At 40.9% G+C, this 24,151-nt stretch overlaps 1 protein-coding gene across 1 annotated transcript in view; it reads right to left on the bottom strand.

Moving 5' to 3' along the window:
• Positions 1 to 22,002, bottom strand: part of LOC149186054 (IAA-amino acid hydrolase ILR1-like 3) — a 218,891-nt gene extending 196,889 nt beyond the window's left edge. The window contains exon 1 of the mRNA XM_089410872.1: positions 21,506 to 22,002. Coding sequence (XP_089266998.1) covers positions 21,506 to 21,853 — 348 coding nt within the window. The 5' untranslated portion in view covers positions 21,854 to 22,002. The remainder of the gene's footprint in view (positions 1 to 21,505) is intronic.
• Positions 22,003 to 24,151: the final 2,149 nt, after the last annotated feature.

The raw sequence follows: 24,151 nt of genomic DNA, 5'->3' as shown, positions 1-24,151 counted from the left end.
CCTATTTTAGCCTTCAAGCCCCTCTACTAATAAAATAATGTGCAAGTAATGGCCTAGGTCACAAGCCGACCTAGTAGCTTTTGCAAAATTAAATGTATCTCCACAAATGCTAGCTGAAATGTTGATGTCATGCTTGCATGGGATTCTAGAAGGTTGACGTTGAGGCCTTTTGGTGCCATGACAAGTGTAGAAGGCCTCTAAAATCAAGATCTATGGGTTGGCCCCTATATCTCGATGCAAATCATCTTGTGGTACCCAAGTTGGGTGCAGGGCACAAAATTGGGTCTCATGGGTCTCCAAGTGATAAAATCTTTGTCTTTGCTCCAACGTTGAAGGCATTGAAGATGGTGTTAGGCCTCCCATGTCTCAAGGCATGAGATAGACTTCATCTAGTCCCTAAATCATCACACGATATACATATATATATATATATATATATATATATATATAGAGAGAGAGAGAGAGAGATATGCTAAGCCAGATGGGGGTGTTACCCACCACTAGTGGGTGACCCCTATAAGAAAAATTTTCTCCTAGATTTGTCTTCAGCCGGAAGCCAGCAGATCACTTGATGTGCCACCACTCTCCACCATCTGAGCTAGCCATTGTGTTCCCTCGCCCATTTGTTATGATCATATATTTGAAGGTGGGCCTTCCAACCCCAAAGGTATAGCTTTTCATTATGTAATTGGGTGTTTATGCTTGCTTTTCTTGAACACATCTGGACATGGATTAGTGGGGCAAATTCGATGGAAAGAATGGGCTTGGATTGTACTCTTGTTCCCTTGTCCCAACTTGGTGGTTTATCTTGTATCCTAGTCCTGTGGGATCTCCTCTATTAGCTACTAGCTTTAGGAGTGGCACTACATGGGAAACCCTGATTTTGGTTGCGTTGTTCGGCATCCCAATACCATATATCTCACTCCCCTTCTCTCATCATAACCCCTTTTCACACTTTTCCCATCCAGGTCCACATTTGTCAATTGGTTTCACAAGGAGTTAGCCTCCCCCTCCCCTTGTCAACACTTTGGCTCAGGCCTGGAACGATGCCCCGAAGGTTGATGCAGCTAAAAAGAAAGATAAAGGCATGATTTGGCCACTTATAACATGAAATGTACTACAAAATGCAAAAGATGGCTGACACATAAAAATTTAGCATTTGGGCAAAAGCCAAACATGAGCTCTACCCTTTATCATTATGGCCATCACCTTAGTTCCTAGGGCCCCTATGTGGTACTTCCAACCCCGAAGGTATAGCTTTTCATTATGTAATTGGGTGTTTATGCTTGCTTTTCTTGGACACATCTGGACATGGATTAGTGGGGCGAATTCGAGGGAAAGAATGGGCTTGGATTGTACTCTTGTTCCCTTGTCCCGACTTGGTGGTTAATCTTGTATCCTAGTCCTATCAGATCTCCTCTATTGGCTACTATCTTTAGGAGTGGCACTACATGGGAACCCTGATTTTGGTTGTGTAGTCCTGCATCCCAATACCATATATCTTACTCCCCTCACCTTATCATCACCCCTTTTCACACTTTTCCCATTCGGGTCTATATTTGTCCATTAGGTTCACAAGGAGTTAACCTCCCCCTCCCCTTCTCCACACTTTGGGTCGAGCCTGGAACGATGCCGAGAGGTTGATGCAACTAAAAAGAAAGTTAAAAGCATAATTTGGCCACTTGCAACATGAAATGTACTACAAATGCAAAAGATGGTGGAGACATAAAAATTTAGCGCGTGGGCAAAAGCCAAACATGAGCCCTAGCCCTTATCATTATGACCATCACCCTAGTTCCTAGGGCCCCTATGTGTGCCCCTTACATCATTAAGGAACCCATGATTATCCCAACCCCTGGTGGGAGATGAACTACCCAACCTTAAGGGGGTAAAAATTGTTTTATCATACACATCATGCTCTCATACCATGTAGCCCCGAGTAGTTAAAAGAAAGAAAAATCAATAAAAGGCAAAAGGCATATGAATATGGGTGGAAAAACAAAGATTGGGGTAACTCATGTACCATGATTTCTCCCTCCTAAATCAATACACCCAATGTGTGGGCTTCCCTCATTATAGCTACCATTGTACCATGGCATGTGGCTTGGAGCCTTCTTCGTTGCCCCATTATGTTCCACCATCATTTCACATGACCCCTGCCATTTGACGGATGTGCCATGGACATGTTACTCCCTTAGAAACCACCTAATAGGGTCCTTTACTAACCTCTCTTGTTGAGCTAGGAAACACATGTACCTTCTAAAGCCCATTTGGAAGGGCACGCCACTACGAAGTGTCCACTTTTGCCCATGGTTAGCAAGTTTATTTACTCCATTACACTAATGGATTTGTTGTACTAGAAGGTGAGGAGACGCATTGGATCTTATACAGGATTGTAGATGGGTCTCCATTTGAACTTAGTCTCCCTATACGGGGGTCTAAGCCCTCTAGAGGGTCACAATGGCACTTGTGGGGTGAGCGTTGAGAGCCATGGGCCTCCACCACAATAAAGCATTGATTGCCACGCAATGGGATTCTTCTTCATCCACATATTACTTGTTCATGCCCCAGCCAAAAAAGATGAACATGCACGTGGACCACGTTGCCCAATCGGCCACACACTTGCACATGACACTTCGTAGATGATCCAGGGCCCAGATGGGGTTTTATCTCATCTGGAAAGACATGGGAGGCCATGTGTCATCATTCTAGTTATTGATGGAGCATTGACATGTTTGATCCAGTTGAAGACCCATGAGACCCTTGATTGTGCCCCACAGCCACTTGGGAGCACCACAGATGTTTTGCTTGGAAACCAAGGGCCCAACCTCTTGGTCATCATTTTAGGAGCCCTCCTCTTCATCATAGCACATGGAGGACTTATCTTGGCCTTCCAACGGCCCTTTGCACCATTATTTTATCATTTCGGCCTCATTAGGAAGGCTTGTTTTGTGAAAAATCGGTTACCCAATTCCTACTGCATCAAACTGGTAATATTTCACCTACTTCTTAACTTACTTGAACAAGTTACTTGCAGTTTTCTATGGAAAATACTGAAATACATACACTGCAGCCTACACAAAATAAAATACTGCACTTGAGAGAAATAAAAACACACATCAACACAGTTGTTTTTCGACAATGTCCCCGGAAAAACCCAATGTGTGAAAACCAATGCAGCAACTAAGGGTTTTAATTATTATGCAATAGTAAATCTGAGTACAAATCATTGGATGCCCAAATTGGTTATCCGATGCAGAGAAACGTTGGGAAAGAGTTGGTGAGAAAAATCTCACACTAATTAGGGATATCCGACATTGATCAGGGGCTGGTTGGCTGGACCCACGCTGCCTTTCGTAGCTTCTATGTCAATCCTACGCAGATCTGTGTCACACTGGCTAGGCTCTGCGTCACCTCCTCTATTGATCTCATGTTGTCTGGAAATTCGACCTTCTGGCCCTCCAGTCTCACACCCCAACTTTTGGCATTGGATCTTGACTCTCCCTACTGGATTTCGAACTCCCTCTAAAGCTTTGCGTTGCCTCTGTGTGGCATTGCGTTGCCTCACTGAATTCTTTTATGCCTTCTCCACTTTGCTCTCTCCAAATTTGGAAAAACTCTCATCCGGACTACTATCCATGCCCCTCACTGCAAGAAGATCACTCAATCTCACTCCGGCAACTCAACGTTGCTACTCTTGAGAAATTCAATCTTTGATCTCTCATTCGATGTGTTCTCCAAGTGCGCATCGGACTCCTTATAATCCCTCATTGGAGCTCCAATGGCCAAGATTAAAACATAATCAATGGCTAAGATTAACTAGGAGTTGATCCTCATCTTCTTTTAGAAGATTGACACCTGATTTAATTAATACCCTTCAATTAAATAGATTTCCTAAGTTTAGACTTAGGGAACCATTTTAAAAAGTTAATTATTTTAAGTAAATCATCTCTAGGTGGAATTTTCCCAAACAATTTCTAGGTATTGGAGAATGCATGTGTCTTAGCCTCTCTGCAAAGTTTCAAGGTTAGTGCACATCCGATGCTATAGAAATCAACACTCCCTCTTAGCGAGGAATGTGCTCTAGTGCTGCAACCCACTGAAGCATCACTCTGTCTCTGCTCCATCTCCTGTTGCATTGTTGATGTCTGGCTCTACTGCCCAACAACTACTGCTACTGAGCAACTCTGATATGAGTTGCATCTGTGTTGTTGTCAGCCTTGCTGAACTGCTGCCAACACTGCATCTGCACCGCAACCCTCTCTCCATCTGTTGCTGCTGCACTCTGCAATGGAAAAGCATCCTATATACTGAATCAATTGTGGTCAGTATGATGCATTTTTCGTCTGAGTTCTAACTGCTGCTAGCCTCTACGTTGTCACTGAAGCCTCTATGTTGTTGCTAACTTTGCACTATGCCAACTGCACTGCTCCCAACTTTTCTCCGCGTTGCTCAGTCTCTGACTTGCTACTAGACACTACATCTGTCATTCTGGCACCTAACTGCACCAACTGCCACTGGTCCATCCTGCTACTGAATGTCTTGGGCTCCCGTAGCAAGTTATTGATTCATGAGGTGGACCTCCTCAAGAATCATGCCCATCCTGTAGCTCTCTGGGGCTACAGCTCCAAATCGCCCCACCTCACCCCTGGAGGCATCTCGGCAATCATGGCAAACTCTTCCTCCAATATGGTGGACACTTTATCGATCTCTGTGGATGTAGCATGTTGATCATGCTTCTCCTCCTTGTCATTCTTTCTGAGAGGACACTGAGTGTTGTAGTGGCCCAGCTTGCCACACCTTAAGCACTTGATCTTCCAAATATCCTTATTTCTTCTGCGCTACTCTTGTTGTCCCTTTGACGCAAGGGCCACATCCTCCTCTTCCTTCACCTGCTTCGTCCCACTTCCACTGATGGTGGCCTTCACCAGATCACACCTCATTTCTTCCTGCTGTAGATCAGTGCACCCACGTTCCCAATTTTGTTGTTTTTCTTTGCCCAAGATGCTCTAGACGAAAACTTGCCAATCTTCAGAAACGTTATTCAACGCTAATCATACAAACTTTGAGGGTTGGGGTGTTGATCCTACCGAAGACAACTGGTCCCAGACATCTTGAAGCTTTGTAAGGAAGGGGTCCACTCGCTCCCCTTTCTGCATCCTCGTGTATCTCAACTTCTCCTATAAGTACATCTTCTGCTGCTCGGAATATCCTTCATACAACATAGCTAAGGCTTCCCACATATGTCGAGCAGTATCCTTGTCGGCTATATGGGATACACTACATGATCTCAAACCCCGTCGAGAATGATCCTCCTAGTCTTCGCCATCTCAGCCTTGAACTTCTTGAGCGGATCTGCATCGGCAGGTATAGCTACCACACTATTGACATATGTTTTGAGATAATGTTCATCAAGAAGACAGGAGATCCTAGCCTTTCAGATCACATAGTTGGAGGCTCCGTCTAACCGATCTTAATCTCTCAACCCAGTTGATGCCATCTCTCTAGAAAAAAAGTCGAACTGCTCCCTCTCCTGCATTACGCAGCTGCTGCTCAATTATTCGCACTCCCTTCTAGAGTGAGAAATCTCGCAGACAATTGCTAGGAAAATTCGAACTTCTTGGCTAGAAGTCCCCTGAGGGAGGAATTCCCTCAGTATGTGCTCTTCTCTCCCACTGATGCTATTCTTCCAGCAACTACGACAAAATATCTGTGTCCTAGCTGAAGCTCTGCTCTGTAAGGAAAAATACGTTGCTCCCTTCTGCCTCTGGAAAGCTTCGATTTGGAAATCGAATTTCTCTGTCGACTCACACAAAGAAATCGATCTACCCTAAAAACTTCGAACTCCTTGACCCAAGAACTGTGTTGCATCTAAGGTTTCGAATCACTGCCTCTACAGTAATTTCGAACTCCCTCTTCCTTTCTGCAACTAAGCTCTTCTGCTCATAATTTGTGCTTTGATACCATGTGAAAAATCGTTTACCTGATTCCAACTACAGCAAACTTATAATATTTCACCTACTTCTTAACTTACTTGAATAAGTTACTTACAGTTTTCTACGGCAAATACTGAAATACATACACTGCAACCTACACAAAATAAAATACTGCGGAAACTAAATACTACACTGGAGAGAAATAAACACACACATCAACACAATTGTTTTTGGACAATATCCCCGGAAAAACCCAATGTGGGAAACTGGTGCAGCAACTGAGACTTTTAATTATTATGCAGTAGTAAATCTAAGTACAAATCGTTGGATGCCCAAACTGGCTATCCGATACAAAGAAATGCTGGCAAAGAGTTACTGAAAAAACCTCACACTAATTCGGGAAAACCGACACTGATCAAGGGCTGGTTGGTTGGCCCCACACTGCCTCTGTGCACCTTCTGCATCAATCCTATGCAGATCTGCGTCACACTAGCTAGGCTTTGTGTCACCTCCTCTGCTAATCTCCTGCTGTCAAGAAATTCGACCTTTTTGCCCTCCGATCTCACACCCTAGCTTCTGGCACTGGATCTCGACTCTCCCTGCTGGATTTCGAACTCCCTTAGAAGCTTTGTTGGAATTTCTAAGTCTAACTGTTAGAAACCCTTCATGTACTTTCTGATTTATTTCTGCCTACTTGTTCTGATTAATTAACAAGTTATTTACCATGTAAATATTGAAAATAAATACAAGTACATGCTCAACAAATTACATATCATCAACTAAAGGAAACAAAACAAGGACACAAGTGACACCATTCTTTTTGGACCAATGTCCTCGAAAAAACCCAATGCGGGAAAACAAGTGCAGCTATCTGAGGGTTTTATCATTGTGATGTTTCTGAATACAATCTGGGTGCCAAAACCGGCTCACCCAACAGAGAATAATCTCGGTTACCCTAAGATCTAATGGCTGAGATTCATTTAGATCTAGGGATGAGAATAAATGTACATTTAATTCTCACTTTCTATTTTTTAACTCACCTACTTAAATAAAGACCCACTTAGCCTTTTATTTCCATGGTCACTTTTTCACTTGGTGGTGTCAGTGTTTGTTACTGTTTGAATACAACCTTGCTGACACTTTGAGATTTTCTGGGAAGTTGGGAAAGGTCGACGTGAACTGTTAGTCTCTCTGAGGGTGATACTATGCCACTATTTCGTTGGGCTTGCAGATACTCGTTATGCGATTTTCATTTTCTCTTCGCCGTTAATTTCCACAACAGGCAATAGGTTTCAAATCTCGGCAAAGCGTTAAGTGGTAACTCTAAGTGATATTGTTAATTCTCGTGAGAGTTTAATGTTAAATGTATTTTTATCGGAGATCTTTGTAGAATTTCAGAAAAGAAGAGCACGACAGTAATTATTTTAAGAATTTGCACAAAGAATTTTGTGGGAACTTTTCTGCTGCAATTTTCTTTGACAGGTTTCTCTTGGAGCGACAATGAGTTCTCGTTTGTTCAGTGCAATTGTCCGAGCAGTGTGAGCAGTGTGGTCAGCAGTGAGAGCAGCAAGCAGTGAACAGTGAGCAGTGTGAGAGCAGGGAGCTTTTATGCAGCAGAAGTATTGAGCAGCGAGCAAGGAGCAGCAAATGCATTCAAACATGACAAAGGAACAAGAAATTTCAGAACATGTGGAGACAAATGATTTAGGACAAGTGAAAATTGCCTCATCCGCCAAAGCTAGGAAGTGGGTTTGGGTCAATGCCAAACAATATCGGGGCATTTTAAAACGAAGAATAGCCCGTCTAAAATGGGAGCAAACAAGGAAGAAACGGTCTAAAAAGAAAAGTACTTGAGCCCTTCACAAAAAGCACTCAAACAAGTCTCCTCTACAAGCATTCTGCCTTATATAGCCCCACATCCACACCTCTCAGCTGGTCATCTGATCTTTATGTGAAAGAATTGTTAAATGCAAAACAAAGGTTGGAGGTTTTAGAAGCTAAAGGGCAGGAAAGAGATCATAAAATTCATATAATAACAGCTGAGAACAAGGCTTTAGCAAAAAGCAATAAAGTTTTAAAAGAACAAGTGGCATTGCTACAGGAAGCTCTCATGATAGGGAAGAGAAAATGGCAACACATGAAGGCGGATTTGCAAAACATAAAGAAATCTGTAGTGGAAAGTACAGAGATGGTGAATGTGAAATCATCCCAGGATAAAGGGAAAATGATTGCCCAAATAAACAACCATGAAGAGAACGCAAGAGAAGAAACGAAAGGAGATTCCACCAAAGTTTCGAAAACTTGGGCTCAAGTTGTTAGCAATTCTGCTAATAAGGAAGGAGAAACAAATATTCAGGTTGACAAATGCAAGATAGTGAAGGCAAGGAAAGATAAAATAGGGCAGCAAACATAATTATTAAGAAGTGAAAGGCTATGAGAAAAATGAATGTACTCTTGACCTTGCAAGAGACTTCTTGAAAGACAAGTTGCTATGGCAAGGACAAATATGCCAAGCATGGAGGGTGGGTAAGTTTAACGGGGAGAGAGCCAGGCCCATAAAAGTCATTATGCCTAGCTTGCGTGATAAATATATCATTCTAAGCAAGAAACATCTCTGGAGGGGTTCTCGTTTTTTCCTAGAAGAAGATTTAATTGTAAAACAAAAGGAGGAAAGAAGGCAAGAAATTTTAAAGGTTAGGGCAGCAAGAGATGAAGGCAAGAGAGCATGGATTTACAAAGACAAAGTTGTGATAGTGTGATTTGGACCTCCTTCCAAAACAGAGCAGCAAGATGGTAATAAAGAAGAGGCAACAAACTCTTCAACAGGAAATCAAAAAGCAATGTCAGTATGGGAAAGCAGGGACAAAGACTCAAATGTGAGTCTTGCATGTCAAAATAAATAGCAACCAAGTCATACCCAGGTTTCCTTCAAATTAGTTTGTTGGAACTGCAGAAGTTACCCATGGAGATGAAGACCTGGGTTAGGGCCTATTGCAAAAGATAGAGACATAATTTGCCTCATAAACACATGAGCATGAAGGGCGCAAGACATCTCTATTTGAAGGACACTAGAAGATGGCAGTGTGGAACAAGGCAGCAGGGAATGGTAAAGGGCACGGGGGTATCATGGTTTTAGTAAGGGAGAAAGAAGGCCGTCTCATTTAGTTAGAAAAAGAAGACTCAAATAAGCAATTCATTTTGTTTAAAATATCAGAAAATGGAAACCACATCAGAATTGCAGCATGCTATTGTTGGAAATACTGAGAGGGGGGGTGAATCAGTATTTCTTTTTAATTGTTCTAGTTATTACCAAAAGCATATATATATGTATATATATAGAACACAGAAATCGACAGCTGGAATTAATGCTTTTATTAACACAAAACAGTGCAATGAAGTAAATACAATATAAGTATATATCTGGTTGTGATTAGTTGCCAAGCTCCAACTTGGACTTCAGTGAGGCTCCAACCTCCAGAGCACCAACTCTGTTTTGCAATGGTTCTGCACTTAGGAGCACCAACCCCTAAGGATGTCAGTCCTGTTCAGTTCTGAGGCTCCAACCTCTTGGGCTCCAACCCAAACCTGGTATAAACAGGTATGCTGCTGATCTCTGTTCTGTTGAGGTTCTCCTTCACTCCTACTCTCCTGCCTCTGCTGCCTCTGCTACTTCTGCTGCCTCTCACTCTAGTTATTCACCACCACAACTGCCACCACAGTTCTTTGTTTTTCCTGTTTTATTCATTCCCCATGCCTCTGTCCATTCGTTTCCGCTTACACCGCCTCTTAGGCTTCCTCCTCATCACTGCAGCTTCCTCTGCACTGTGCGAGTTCACTGACTCTCTGGGGACACGTAGATTCATTTGACAGGTCCAAACAATCCATGGAGAACACATCTTCCCGGTTTACCGTAACAATGCTCCTTTTGGCAATGATTGCAGGCATACACAGAGTTTTTTTTTTCACTAGTTTAACAGAGATGTTGTGTCCCGATCGCAATCATAATCACCATGATTCACCCCTTTTAACTGACGTTCAGCCTTCTGAACCATTGGAAACAGCTATCGTAAGCCTTTCGGCCTAAAACACCCCGCGCAAGCCAAATATTTCATTACACAAAGTATATGAGAAAAACCAGTCAAAAGACTAAGGGGCGGACTTCAAGCAATATTACACCCGCATCTAAACTGTATCGGGTCCGCAGCTTAAATCACAATCGGCGATTCACGACTCCCGGCGGTCCTTTATATGTCAAGCCCATGACACTGCCAATGGCCGACGGCCGATCCACCACTAGACGCGATATTATATTAAGCCAAGTTGTGATGTCACATCGGGTCCGCAACGTTCATCGCAATCGGCGCTTGGGTGTGGCAAGGCTTCATAACATATGCGATTGTGACGGATGCGATAATAGATTAACTTATATTGCAATGTGCAGCGGGTCCGCATGGATATGCATCGCAGTCGGGAGTTGCCCCTGGCGGAGGTCCGATGCGATATCGCTATCGGCGATCGCAATGGACCGCTTGACATATTGTAGCGCCCACTTCCAAAGTGCCGATGCGATTATCGCTATCAGCAATCGCAAGTCGCATAGGGTCAAGGCTCGACGTTAACATAGACCCCTCATAGCGATGCGATGTGCCGGACCCGATACAACTCAACACTCCCATGTATAGAGTTTCAAGTCCGCAATCCACCTCCGATAGTGTAATTGCCCTAGAGCCAAGTCTTCCACCTCCGTTAGTGTTTAGCCTATGTATATGGGCTTTTTGTCCGCCGATAGTGTTAAAACATGCATACATGGGTTTTACAGGCCCGATAGCATAAATGTATATGTATAAGGTTCTACGCCCCCGATAGTGTAAAAACACATATGTATGATATATGCTCCTCCGCCTGTATCTACATGCATATAGTTCTTTTGTGGCCCGATAGCTCCCGATAATATACATGCACCCATAGCTCTGCTTGTTCCTCTGTTGCTCCGATGGTTGTCTGCGTCCTCTGTTGGCTCTGTTTGCTCCTGTACTTTGGCATATATGTATGGTATATATATATGGCTCCTCTGTAGCTCCGATAGCTCTATTTTGGCATATATGGTCCTTGAACGTTGTTTAAATGCATGCATATATATATATATATATATATATATATCTGAGTTTTGCTCCTCTTGGCTCCATCTGCTCCTCGAATATTGCCATATTGACATCAATGACAATCTGTGTCCAACAATCTCCCCCTTTGTTATTGATGGCAATATTCTTCTGCTCTCCCCTTTTGACATCAATGGCAAAGGAATGCATACGGACTCCCCTTGTCAAACTACCCCCCCTATCCTGCTACATCTTTATGAATGAACTAGAGTGATGATAAAGAGATAACCCCCATCTTTTGACGTAGATGTTTGAATGCTTCTCAAGGAAGAGGTTTTGTGAAAATATTAGCTATCTGCTCCTTAGTACTGATATATTCCAGGACGATGTTTTGTTCAGCTACTTGCTCATGGAGGAAATGATACTTGATTGGTATGTGTTTGGTTCTTGAGTGCATCACTGGATTTTTGCTGAGACTGATAGCACTTGTGTTGTCACAATAGACGGTAATCGGTTGATCTGTACATATGTCGACATCTTTCAGAGCTTCCTTTATCCATAGTATCTAAGTACAACAGTCTGCTGCAGCAATACACTCAGCTTCCACTGTGGATAATGATATGGATTATTGTTTTTTGCTGAACCAAGATACTAAACAGTCTCCTAGGAAGAACGCATTTCCACTAGTACTTTTCCAATCATCTATACTTCTAGCCCAATCAGCATCGGTGTATGCAGTTACAATCAGTGTTGAGCTCTTTGGGTACCAAAGACTGAAATCAGAAGTTCCTTTCAGATATCTGAGAATTCTTTTTACAGCTAATAAATGGGATTGTTTGGGAGCAGATTGAAATCTTCCCACCATTCCTACTGCCTGCATTATGTCTGGTCTTGTAGCTGTTAAGTATAGAAGGGCTCCAATCATTGACCTGTAATGAGTTGCATCTACTAGAGGGGAGTCATCATCTTTGCTCAATTTGCAATTTGTGGTCATAGGTGTGCTCATGGGTGCACAGTCGTCCATTCCATATTTTTTGAGCATGTCTTTTAGATATTTGGTTAGATATACACAATCCTACTCTGGTTTGAGATACTTGAAGTCCAAGGAAGTGAGACAACTCTCCTATCATTGACATCTCAAACTCTTTTGACATGTTTTGAGAAAATTCATGGCTCATTTCATCATTATTACTAGCAAAAATCAGATCATCGACATAAACAAGAGTAACTAGTAACTTACCTTCATCCATCTTTATGTATAGATTACTTCCAGCCACTCCCTTTTTGAAGCCTTGTTGTTGTAGATAGTGATCTAGTCTTGCATACCAAGCTCTAGGAGCTTGTTTCAACCCATATAAAGCTTTTTTCAACTTACAGACTAAGTCCTTTCCTTCTGTTAGATCAAACCCTTCTGGCTGCTCCATGTAGACTTCTTCTTTGAGTTCCCCATTTAGAAATGTTGATTTCATGTCCATTTGATAGATTTTGAATCCTTTTGAGCAAGCAAAAGCCAAGAACATCCTGATAGCTTCCATACGGGCTACTGGTGCAAATGTCTCTTCAAAGTCAATTCCTTCAATTTGTGAATAGCCTTTGCAGACAAGCCTTGCCTTGTTTTTGATAACCTGTCCTTCCTCATTCATTTTATTTTTGAACACCCATTTGGTTCCTATTATGTTTTTGTCCTTTGGACGAGGTACCAGCTCCCATGTCTTATTCTTCTCAATTTGGGACATTTCTTCTTCCATGGCTTTTACCCAATGAGAACCCTTACTTGCTTCTGCAAATGTTTCTGGTTTTGTCATAGATAGAAGAGCAATAACATTTCTCTTTGGTGTAATGGTCACCCTTCTTCGGGTTTGCATCCCTTCATCTCTATTGCCAATAATCTGCTCTTCTGGATGATATTTCTGGATAAACTTCATCTTTGAAGGGGTATGAGGTGGTTCTTTCTCCTCTTCTTCTTCCTCATCTATTTCTTCTTCTTCAGGTTCTTCTTCTTTAGGTCCTTCTTCTTCAATGAAAAGATCATCTTCATATTCTTCAATTTCTTTTTCTGGAAGTCCTTCATCAACCTTTACATCAATTCTTTCCACTATTTTCTTCAGTCGAAAATTGTAGCACTTGTAAGCCTTGCTCCGTGTAGAGTATCCAAGAAATATCCCTTCATCAATGCGAGAATCAAATTTTCCTGGTGAGCCATCATTGATTTTTATGAAGCACTTGCTTCCAAAGATCTTGAAGTACTTTACTGAAGCTGGTCTTCCTTTCCATAACTCATAAGGTGTTTTTTCACAGTTTGGTCTCAATTGAGTTCGATTTAATGTATAGACAGCTGTCCCTACTGCTTCTCTCCAGAATTTCGGCTGCAAGTCTACTGCTAGTAACATTGTTCTTGCCATTTCTTGGACTGTTCGGTTTCTTCTTTCAACTAACCCATTTTGTTGAGGTGTTCTGGCAGCAGAGAATTCCCTTTTAATTCCATGAATATTACAGAACTTACTAAACTCATTTGATGTGAATCCTCCCCCTCTGTCTGTTCTGAGGCACTTAATTTTTGTATCCTTTTCATTTTCTACAAGGGCTTTTAGATTCTTAAAACATTCAAAAGTTTCAGATTTATACTTTATAAAATATATCCACATCATTCTAGTATAGTCATCAACAAATAACACAAAGCACCTTTCTCCTTGGAGTGCCTGATTCTAGTTGGTCCACATAGATTAGCATGGATGATCGCCAAGGGCTTTGATGTAGAAAGCTCCTTTGTCTTGTGGTTGGTTCTGGTTTGCTTTCCATGTTGACATGGACCACATACTCCTTGATTTGGTTTGAACAGCCTTGGGATGTCTCGTACAGCTCTAATCTTGCTGATATTGACCAAATTTTCGAAGCTTGTATGTCCAAGTCGCTTGTGCCACAGCCAACTTTCATCTGTCTGACTCAGGTAGCATTTATTTTCTTGAATCTTGTTCAGAATGTAAATGTTGTCTGGTGTTCTAACCCCTTTCGCCACAAGTTCCCCTGAGGAAGAGTTCCTTATTTCACAGTCTTTGGTGCTAAAGACAACCTTATGTCCTTGATCACAAATTTGGCTGACACTCAAGAGATTGTGTTTGAGCCCATCTACTAGCAGAGCATCTTGAGCTTTTCCTTTTCCGTTGATCAGAGTAACAGTTCCTTTTCCCGCAATTCTGGCAGATCCACTTCCAAAAGACACATTTCCTTCCTTTTTGCTCAATGAGACAAACTTCCTTTTGTCTCCTGTCATGTGTCTAGAACACCCGCTGTCCACAAACCAATGATTTCCATTATTTTGAGCATATAGAGCCAGGCCGCATTTATCCATGTTGGAAATCTTACGACTCGTCTTTCTTCCTTTGAGTGGGCACTTTCGTTCATAGTGTCCATTATTGTAGCAAAATGAGCAAATCAGATCGAATTTGGTCAAGGGATCAAATGAATTGAAGGTTTTGATTTGTTCCTACCTTTTGGGGGCATATGAATTGATTATTCGGTCCTTTAGCTTAGGCGTTTCACTTCTGCGGGCCATGCAATGTCTGGCTTGATGACCGAAGTTTTTACAATGAAAATAGTGTCCAAGAAACATGGTTTTGTACCTGTTGAAGTAGCCACAGTTTGAGTCAATTTTCTTCCTAGAAACTACTCCTGCCTCATCAAACTCATCTTGCTTAGAGAAGAAGTTCTTCTTATTGAACCCTTTTTTTTTGTGTGCCATTCTTTTAGAATTTCCTTCATCATCACTATCATGTTTATGAGGACATTTTGCCATAATGACCTATTTTTCCACACTTAAAACAGATAAGAGGGTACTTGCCTTTAAGCTTAAATCCTTTCTTCAGCTTTCGTACAAATTGAGCCAATTCGGATTCCACATCAGACTCATCACTACAGTCATTCCTTTCTTTCCCCTTCTTTAACTTTGAAGCCTTGAATGCTGCATCTTTGGGGCTTGGGCCACCTTTCCTCATCTCATAGGCAGTGAGGATTCCATGGAGTTCATCCATCTTGAGGGTATCTAAATCCTTTACTTCTTCTATGGCGCTTATTTTGGAGTCAAATCTGTCTGGAAGAGATCTTAATACTTTTTGAACAATGGTACTTCAATTTTTTCATCCAATCCTTTAAGGGAGTTGACCACTTCAGCTACTCGGAGGAGGTATGCTGCAATATCTTCTTCATCTTCCATCCTCAGGCTTTCAAATTGTCTTCTGTGAGTTTGAAGCTTTGCCTTCTTGACTTTTGAGTCTCCATCGTATAAGCCAACTAGCTTGTCCCACATTTCTTTGGCAGAGTCACAGTTCATGACTTTTGTGAACTCGGAATCAGTGATTCCACTAGTGATGGAGTTTAAGGCCTTTGCATTTGCAATGTAGGCTTTCCTCTCGTCTTGATCCGTTGGAAGAGTGGTAGGCATATGATACTCATTTTGAACAAAATGCCAGACTTCAGGTCCAAGGGACATTAAGTAGTAGGTCATTCTCTTTTTCCAGAAACCAAAGTTAGTGCCATCGAACAGAGGAGGTCTTCCTGATGCTTCGTGATTTCTCATCATGGCTGCGGATCCTTCTTCAAGCTGTTAGGCTAGTATGAAGAAGCCTGCTCTGATACCAATTGTTGGAAATACTGAGAGGGGGGGTGAATCAGTATTTCTTTTTAATTGTTCTAGTTATTACCAAAAGCATATATATATATGTATATATATAGAACACAGAAATCGACAGCTGGAATTAATGCTTTTATTAACACAAAACAGTGCAATGAAGTAAATACAATATAAGTATATATCTGGTTGTGATTAGTTGCCAAGCTCCAACTTGGACTTCAGTGAGGCTCCAACCTCCAGAGCACCAACTCTGTTTTGCAATGGTTTTGCACTTAGGAGCACCAACCCCTAAGGATGTCAATCCTGTTCAGTTCTGAGGCTCTAACCTCTTGGGCTCCAACCCAAACCTAGTATAAACAGGTATGCTGCTGATCTCTGTTCTGCTAAGGTTCTCCTTCACTCCTACTCTCCTGCCTCTGCTGCTTCTACTGCCTCTCCTACTTCTGCTTCCTCTCACTCTGGTTATTCACCACCACAACTGCCACCACAGTTCTTTGTTTTCCCTGTTTTATTCATTCCCCATGCCTCTGTCCATTCGTTTCCGCTTACACTGCCTCTTAGGCTTCCTCCTCGTCGCTGCGGCTTCCTTTCCGCTGTGTGAGTTCACTAACTCTCTGGGGACACGTAGATTTATTTGACAAGTCCAAACAACCCACAGAGAACACATCTTCCCGATTTACTGTAACAATGCTCCTTTTGGCAATGATTGCAGGCATACACAGAGTTTTTCTTTTCACTAGTTTAACGGAGATGTTGTGTCTCGATCGCAATCATAATTGCCATGATTCACCCCTTTTAACTGACGTTCAACCTTCTGAACCATCAGAAACAACTATCGTAAGCCTTTCAGCCTAAAACACCCTGCGCAAGCCAAATATTTCATTACACAGAGTATATGAGAAAAACCAGTCAAAAGACTAAGGGGCGGACTTCAAGCAATATTACACCCGCATCTAAACTGTATCGGGTCCGCAGCTTAAATCACAATCGGCGATTCGCGACTCCCGGCGGTCCTTTATATGTCGGGCCCATGACACCGCCGATGGCCGACGGCCGATCCACCACTGGACGCGATATTATATTAAGCCAAGTTGTGATGTCGCATCGGGTCCGCAACGTTCATCGCAATCGGCGCTTGGGTGTGGCAAGGCTTCATAACATATGCGATTGTGACGGATGCGATAATAGATTAACTTATATTGCAATGTGCGGCGGGTCCGCATGGATATGCATCGCAGTCGGGAGTTGCTACTGGCGAAGGTCCGATGTGATATCGTTATCAGCGATCGCAATGTACCGCTTGACATATTGTAGCGCCCACTTCCGAAGTGTCGATGCGATTATCGCTATCGGCGATCGCAAGTCACACAAGGTCAAGGCTCGACGTTAACATAGACCCCTCATAGCGATGTGATGTGCCGGACCCGATACAACTCAACACTCCCATGTATAGAGTTTCAAGTCCGCAATCCGCCTCCGATAGTGTAATTGCCCTAGAGCCAAGTCTTCCGCCTCCGTTAGTGTTTAGCCTATGTATATGGGCTTTTTGTCCGCCGATAGTGTTAAAACATGCATACATGGGTTTTACCGGCCCAATAGCATAAATGTATATGTATAAGGCTCTACACCCTGGATAGTGTAAAAACACATATGTATGATATATGCTCCTCTGCCTGTATCTGCATGCATATAGTTCTTTTGTGGCCCGATAGCTCCCGATAATATACATGCACCCATAGCTCTACTTGTTCCTCTGTTGCTCCAATGGTTGTCTGCATCCTCTGTTGGCTCTGTTTGCTCCTGTACTTTGGCATATATGTATGGTGTATATATATATGGCTCCTATGTAGCTCCGATAGCTCTATTTTGGCATATATGGTCCCCGAACGCTGTTTAAATGCATGCATATATATATATATATATATATATATATATATATAGAGTTCTGCTCCTCTTGGCTCTGTCTGCTCCTCGAATATGGCATATATATATATATATCTGAGTTCTGCTCCTCTTGGCTCTGTCTGCTCCTCGAATATGGCATATATATATATATATATATATATATATATATATATGAGTTCTGCTCCTCTTGGCTCTGTCTACTCCTCGAATATTGCCATATTGACATCAATGACAATCTGTGTCCAACAGCTATTTTGCAGTGCAGGTTTCAAAAAGCTACAAAGGTAGAGGGCTTGACCACAAAGGTCCATTTGCAGCCTTAAAAGCGAATATTGCAACATATTCACAGCTAGGTGAAGTCCTTATAGTGGGTGATTTCAATGCTAGGGCTGCAAGTGAGCAAGCTAGCATTCTTTGTTGTAAAGATGATTGTGACCCTATTTGGCTTACAGAAGAAAATAATCATCAGTGGGAAAGAATTTCAGAGGACAAGGGCTGCAATCTCTTTGGTGAACAATTGCTTACTCTATGTGGGACCTTTGATTTAGTCATTTGTAATGGCTTGACTAGATGGGCAAATTCCAGTAATTTCACTTGTAATACTTACAATGGAGCAAGTGTGGTAGATTATGTAATTTGCTCGCATGGTTTGTGTGAGAAAATGGAGGAAGTTTTGATTGGAGATCAGCTGTGGGACTTGAAATCAGATCACAAGCCAATTTATTTATGTTTCTCTTGGATTGGAAAGAAACAATTAGAGTAAAAAATTCAGAATGTCCAACGAAATCTCTCACAGGGCAGAATCCTTTTGACGCCAAAAAATTGTAATACCTTCAAAATGACACTAGAGAGGCTCTTTGAGAATGAGAAAATTACAATTCACAGCCTTCGTAGTCATGAATTAACACATTTAATTCAATGCGCACTTGCAAAGTGCAAAAGAGTAAAAATTAAGAAGTCTGAAACAAATTGCTTTCAGGTTAATGCTTGGTTTGACGAGGAATGCGAAAAGCAAGGAAAAGGTGGAAAGAGTCAAACAAGGATAACATAAATCTCAAAGCTTACAAGCAGTTATTAAGCAAGAAAAAGGCCGATTTCATGGTTTCAAGGAGGGAAGAACTAATCTTCATTGGGAAAAATAATTCCAAATTATTTTGGAAGGAACTCCAACCAAAAAAGATACAAATTGGAAATAATATTACAGCTTCTAAATGGTTTGACTATGCAAGACAACTCTATGAGTAGGTTCCCAAGGTTGACCCTTCCACCTTGGTCAACATTGATACTGAATTATTCAAGGTATAAGAGGTAGAGATGGGTATCAAGAAGTTGGGTGTTGGAAAAGCAAAAGATTTAGTTGAACTCCAAGCAGAATATCAAAGTGGGGCTCAAAGATTCTTGCACCTCACATTACAAAAATCTTCAACAACATCATACAACAAGGGCTCCCCACAGATTGGACAACTAGTCTGGCAATACCTCTTTTCAAGAGCGGTGACGTCAATAATCCCTCCAATTATAGGACCATCATGATAAACCCTTTGTTTGCAAATCTATTTGGAAGCATGCTAGAAAACATAGCAAGGGGGCAGAAGAAAGAGATAAGCGTGCTAAAGGGAAAGCAGGTTTTAGACCTAAACATTCCATAATTGATCATTGTATAACTTTAAGGCACATCATTGAAAAAGTTTGGGAGAAAAAGGAAGAATTATTTTGTTGCTTTGTTGATTTCAGAAAAGCGTTTGACTCGGTTCCTAGGGATAAGATTTGGCACAAAAACGAGGAACTTGGGGTTCCTAAACATTTGAGAGTAGCTATGCATAGGTTGTATGAAGAGGTGAAAGTCAAAATTAGAACTTCAGCAGGGATTTCTGAAAGTTTTAGAAGCGATATTGGGGTCAAGCAAGGTTGCCCACTGTCTCCTACCCTTTTTGGTTTATATATCAACAAGATTGAGGAGTGGTTAAATTCACAAGGGGGTGATGGTATCTATTTGGGCAAGTTTGTTATAAGGCTTCTTTTGTATGCAAATGGCCTTATTCTAATTGCTAAATCGGCTCTTGGTTTGCAAGAGCACTTACTATCCCTTGAGCATTTTTGTAGAAGTGTGGGGATGCAAGTCAATATCAACAAAATGAAAGTAGTGGTCTTCTCTAAGAAAAGAAAACATAATTAGCATAAGTTCTACTTTGAAGACAACATTCTGGAAGAAGTTGCGGATTACAAATACCTCGGAATTGATTTAAACAAAAATCTAAGCTGGAATGTTTGTAGAAAGAAAAGAACTTTGGGGGGTTGGAAAGCATTTTATGCTTTTCAAAATAGGTGTAGAGAGGCAGAAGGACTGGAAAACCACTCAAACTCTTTTTGGGCTTCTAGTGATTCCGGTGATTCTATATGGTTGTGAACTATGGGCTAGCAGTACATCTGACATGCAGTGGAGACAAATTGAGAAAATTCAGAAGCATTTGATTACAAACAAATTTAAGATTAAAAGTGCAGTTCCTTATGATATCTTGTTAAGTGAAACAGGGACTGCTCCTATTGAAGCAATTGCTATGGTGCGAGTCATAAGGTATTTAAAAAAATTGAACAAATGGAAGAGGGTAGATGGCCAAAGGTTGTCTTTAATAATAGATTGTGCAGGAGAAAAAAAACTTGGATGCAGCAAAATAACAAATGGTTTAGTAAATGTGGTATTTGCTTGAACGTGTGTCCCATAAACAGCGAGGAGATAAAAACTTTTGTTATGAAAAAGTTCCACAAGCATACTTGGGATAAGGAGCTAGGAACAAAGAAAAATTACTATATTGAAGTGTTAATCTCACTCATAGTCATCAACCAAAAGCATAGATAGAGGCCAATATCTCTTGGAGAGCCAAAATTCTTATTGCTCAGTTAAGGACTAATTCTCATCAACTCCGTTGTGAAACAGGGCGCTGGAAAAGGCCAAAGGAAGTGTGGGAGGAAAGAGTATGCATTTTTTGTTCTTCCCGAAAAGTGGAAACAGAAAAACAATTCATTTTAGAATGTGACGCCTTCAAAGACAACAGGGAAAGTTATGTAGATACGCTGGCAACTAGTTCTTGGGATAATCTATTTAGCGAGGGGTTTGTCGAGAAGCTGAGAGCATTTATTTTGAAGCTTCACAGAAAAAGGGCCGAATACATCAAGCAAATGAAGAAGCAATTTGTCATAATCTGTCCCATATGCTATCTTTAACCTCGTGGACATTAAAATAATTTATTTATTTATTTATTTCTTCTTTCTTGACTTTAATAAAGTCATCTTTAGATTAGAATGTAACTTTACCACTTATAAAATCACTTTTAAATTAAATTGACTTTATCACTTATAAAGTCACTTTAGAAGAAAGGTACAAATAAATTTGGACACTTTTCCCAAAAATCAAAACCTTAGAAAACCAGAATAAAAGATCAAAACCTTAGAAAACCACTTGTACTCTAGTAGCCAAATGGTAGCCAAATTTTAGCATAGCATGATTTATCTGCAATTATAAATAGTAATAAGCGGTAAACTCTGTTATATATCACACTGAAATTCCGACCCACTTGTGTGAATTTCCTTTTCTTTTTACGTAATCACTTTACAGGTTTAGGTCGGTCCCCTAATTTTCTATCTTCTGGCTCTCAGTTGCCTGATTGGCGCAGGGCAGGGCGGCAAGTTCCTAGAGCCGACTCAGTGACCTGTTAACGGAATTCTTTATAGTGATCCGAGTACATGACAGTTTATGTGATGACGAATGTTGATTCAAAATCCATACTCTAAAGCAGGCACTGCACGGCGGCAGGGATTTATAGATGATCTAATTACTTACTAGAAATCACTACGGTCGTTAGTTCTATAAATGAATTGAATGTATGAATGTTGCGAAGCTATGTATGTATAGATATCCTTCTCTCTTTCAAAATTCATACCTGCAACGGAAGAGCATCCATATCAGCACGGAGAGCAACAACTGGGGCAGTGCCGGATCCGATAGTGGCAACCACACCTGTCTGTGCAAAGGGCCATTCATAATGCACTCCCATTGCATCCAGTTCTTGCCTTATCAGCTTGCTGGTTTTGAACTCCTTAAACATGAGCTCAGGATGTCTGTGAATTTTCCTTCTCACCCACTTCAGCCACTCAAACATATCTTCATCTTTGGCGGCTTTGAGAAAATTTACCTCTTCCTCTCGTTGCTCTTCTGCTCTTACTGCGATTTCCGAGTCAATACCCACAAGGACAAGCAGTAACAACAGTTTGACTGGAGAACAGGCCATCTATCTATTGCAGAAGTCGAATTAATTTTCGAGGGGTTGAACAGATGCATGCAAGCAGAGAGACGGTGGTGAAGAGAGGGCACTGAAGGAATGGCATGGAGAGCGCGCTCCAAGGTATGAAAGGAAATTGATGAATAACATAAGTGTCAACCCAATTAGATTAGATTAGAATATATATATTTTAATTAATGACGTCCAAGGGATCCAAACTCCACACCGAACATGACATGTATGAAAGGAAATTGATGAATAACATAAGTGTCAACCCAATTAGATTAGATTAGAATATATATATTTTTATTAATGACGTCCAAGGGATCCAAACTCCACACCCGACAAGACATCACACTTTCAGGTTTGCTTCCGGAACAATCTTTTTGCTGTGAATTTTGATTAAGAAATTTGTAGTTTTGTGAAGCATGGCGTCCCCAAACATGTTGCTCAAACTATTCACTTTTAGACCACTTTCAAATTCATTACGAATGTTTTCATATGCTGGACATTCCATGATGAAGTGTCACTCAGTAACTATTCACTTTTAGACCACTTTCAAATTCATTACAAATGTTTTCATATGCTGGACATTCCATGATGAAGTGTCACTCAGTTTCAACTGCTCCTGTCCTGCAAAAGATGCAAATTTTTTCTTCTCACTCTTCCTTGGAGGTCATCTATCTACCCGTTTCGCACCTAAGATGGTGAGATTTGGTCCTCAGTTGCGCTAATAAAATTATAGCCTTTCCTTTGATTGCGGCACTCAAATAAGTCTTTTCTTCATGTCACTGCAATGGGTTGAAATTTTTGACATATAGCGTTGTTGTTGTTTTTTTTTTTGCCAACCTATTTTTCCCACATGGCAATCCTAAATTTTTCAAGCACCCAATTTTTTATCTCCTCTTTAAAATTAGGACAATCTTGCAAATTAATTCCCCATTTGCTCATCCATTTGTTATTTTGCTTCCTCCAAGTTTTCTTCCTACGCTTTAGCTCCTCTACGGCTGATCTAAATGATCACATGTTGAAACTGATGTAGAATTGATTATACCATTAATGAATAGAATGTTAACTGAAAGTGCTGAAATCGTGAGCACTGCTCTAGAAGAAGACTTTACAACAGATGAGGAAACATAAATAAGATGCAAAACAGTAATGAAAACAACAAATACACAGCGATACCAGACAACAAGATTGATTACGGAGTTCGTCCCTGATGAACTACGTCTCCGGATCCGCTTTCAAGATGGGCGACTGCTTTATTAGGTTTAAAACCAAGGAGGTCAATTACATAGGGAATTGACCAAATTGAATGTGCACGCAGTCACTTCTGGTCACTGTCATAAGGAAGCTCTTTGAATCAGCTTTCCAACGCCTGTCACGTTTTGACTCTGGATGCTGTTGTTACACTAAAAACAAAACAACCTCTATCCCTCCAGAACCTGCACATGAAACTCAAAAACCACCAATGTCCACTGCAATGTGCAAAACAACCTTTTAAACCCTGCAAATACATTCCAACCTCCTCAGGCTAATTTTAGGAGTGCATGCGCTGACTTCAGGGTTTTTTGGTTTCGGTCTGTTGTCGCGCACAGTGTCTAGGCACCGCAACAACGCTCAGACCGGGGGTTGTCACCCTAATCCTCGATCTCTTCGTTTAAGCCATCTCCCTAAAGCAGGCTAAGGGGGGTAGACCATATGGGATAAAGGAAGACCAACTAGGAACCAGCTGGCTTGAGAGACACAGCAGGGGGAAACAAGCACTTGATCGATTTTAGAATTTGAATAAATCTTTAAACGCTTAAGACTAGTGCCTTATGGAGTTAATGAAAATCAAGTAATTAATTAGCTGCTGCTACTTATAAAGTAATTTAATGATTGCTTGAAGATATTTACAAAATTTCCAACATGTAACGAGCATTATATAATCCAAGCAATGATTAATTTCACCAGATGCAAGATATTCAATAGATGCACAGAGTTCCAACAATTAAATTTCAAAATGATCGAATACTTTAAATAACCATGAAACTTAAAAGCTAACCACCTAGAATTTAAAATGATTATGCTTGAAATTCCAAATCTAGGAAATGTATCATTTTCCAATGGTTAAACTCCAGCTAAAAATTTAAGTTCATTCAACTATAGCAAAATGATGAATACTATTAGCACAACAGAAAAAAGACATCAGAAGAAATTTCCAATTTAATTAGCCTTTTTTTTAATTTTAAATATTTTTATTATATTTTTTGTTTTTTAAATGAAAATAAATCTAAAATCTAATTGAAACAAAGAATTGAAAAT

Source organism: Pinus tabuliformis, chromosome 3_1 (genome assembly GCF_031772625.1).
Source record: "Pinus tabuliformis cultivar Carrire ecotype Pingquan chromosome 3_1, CPIR1, whole genome shotgun sequence".
Classification (NCBI taxonomy): Eukaryota; Viridiplantae; Streptophyta; class Pinopsida; order Pinales; family Pinaceae; genus Pinus; species Pinus tabuliformis.
Note: the sequence above shows the minus strand (reverse complement) of the source record. Positions and strands in the feature narration are given on the sequence as shown.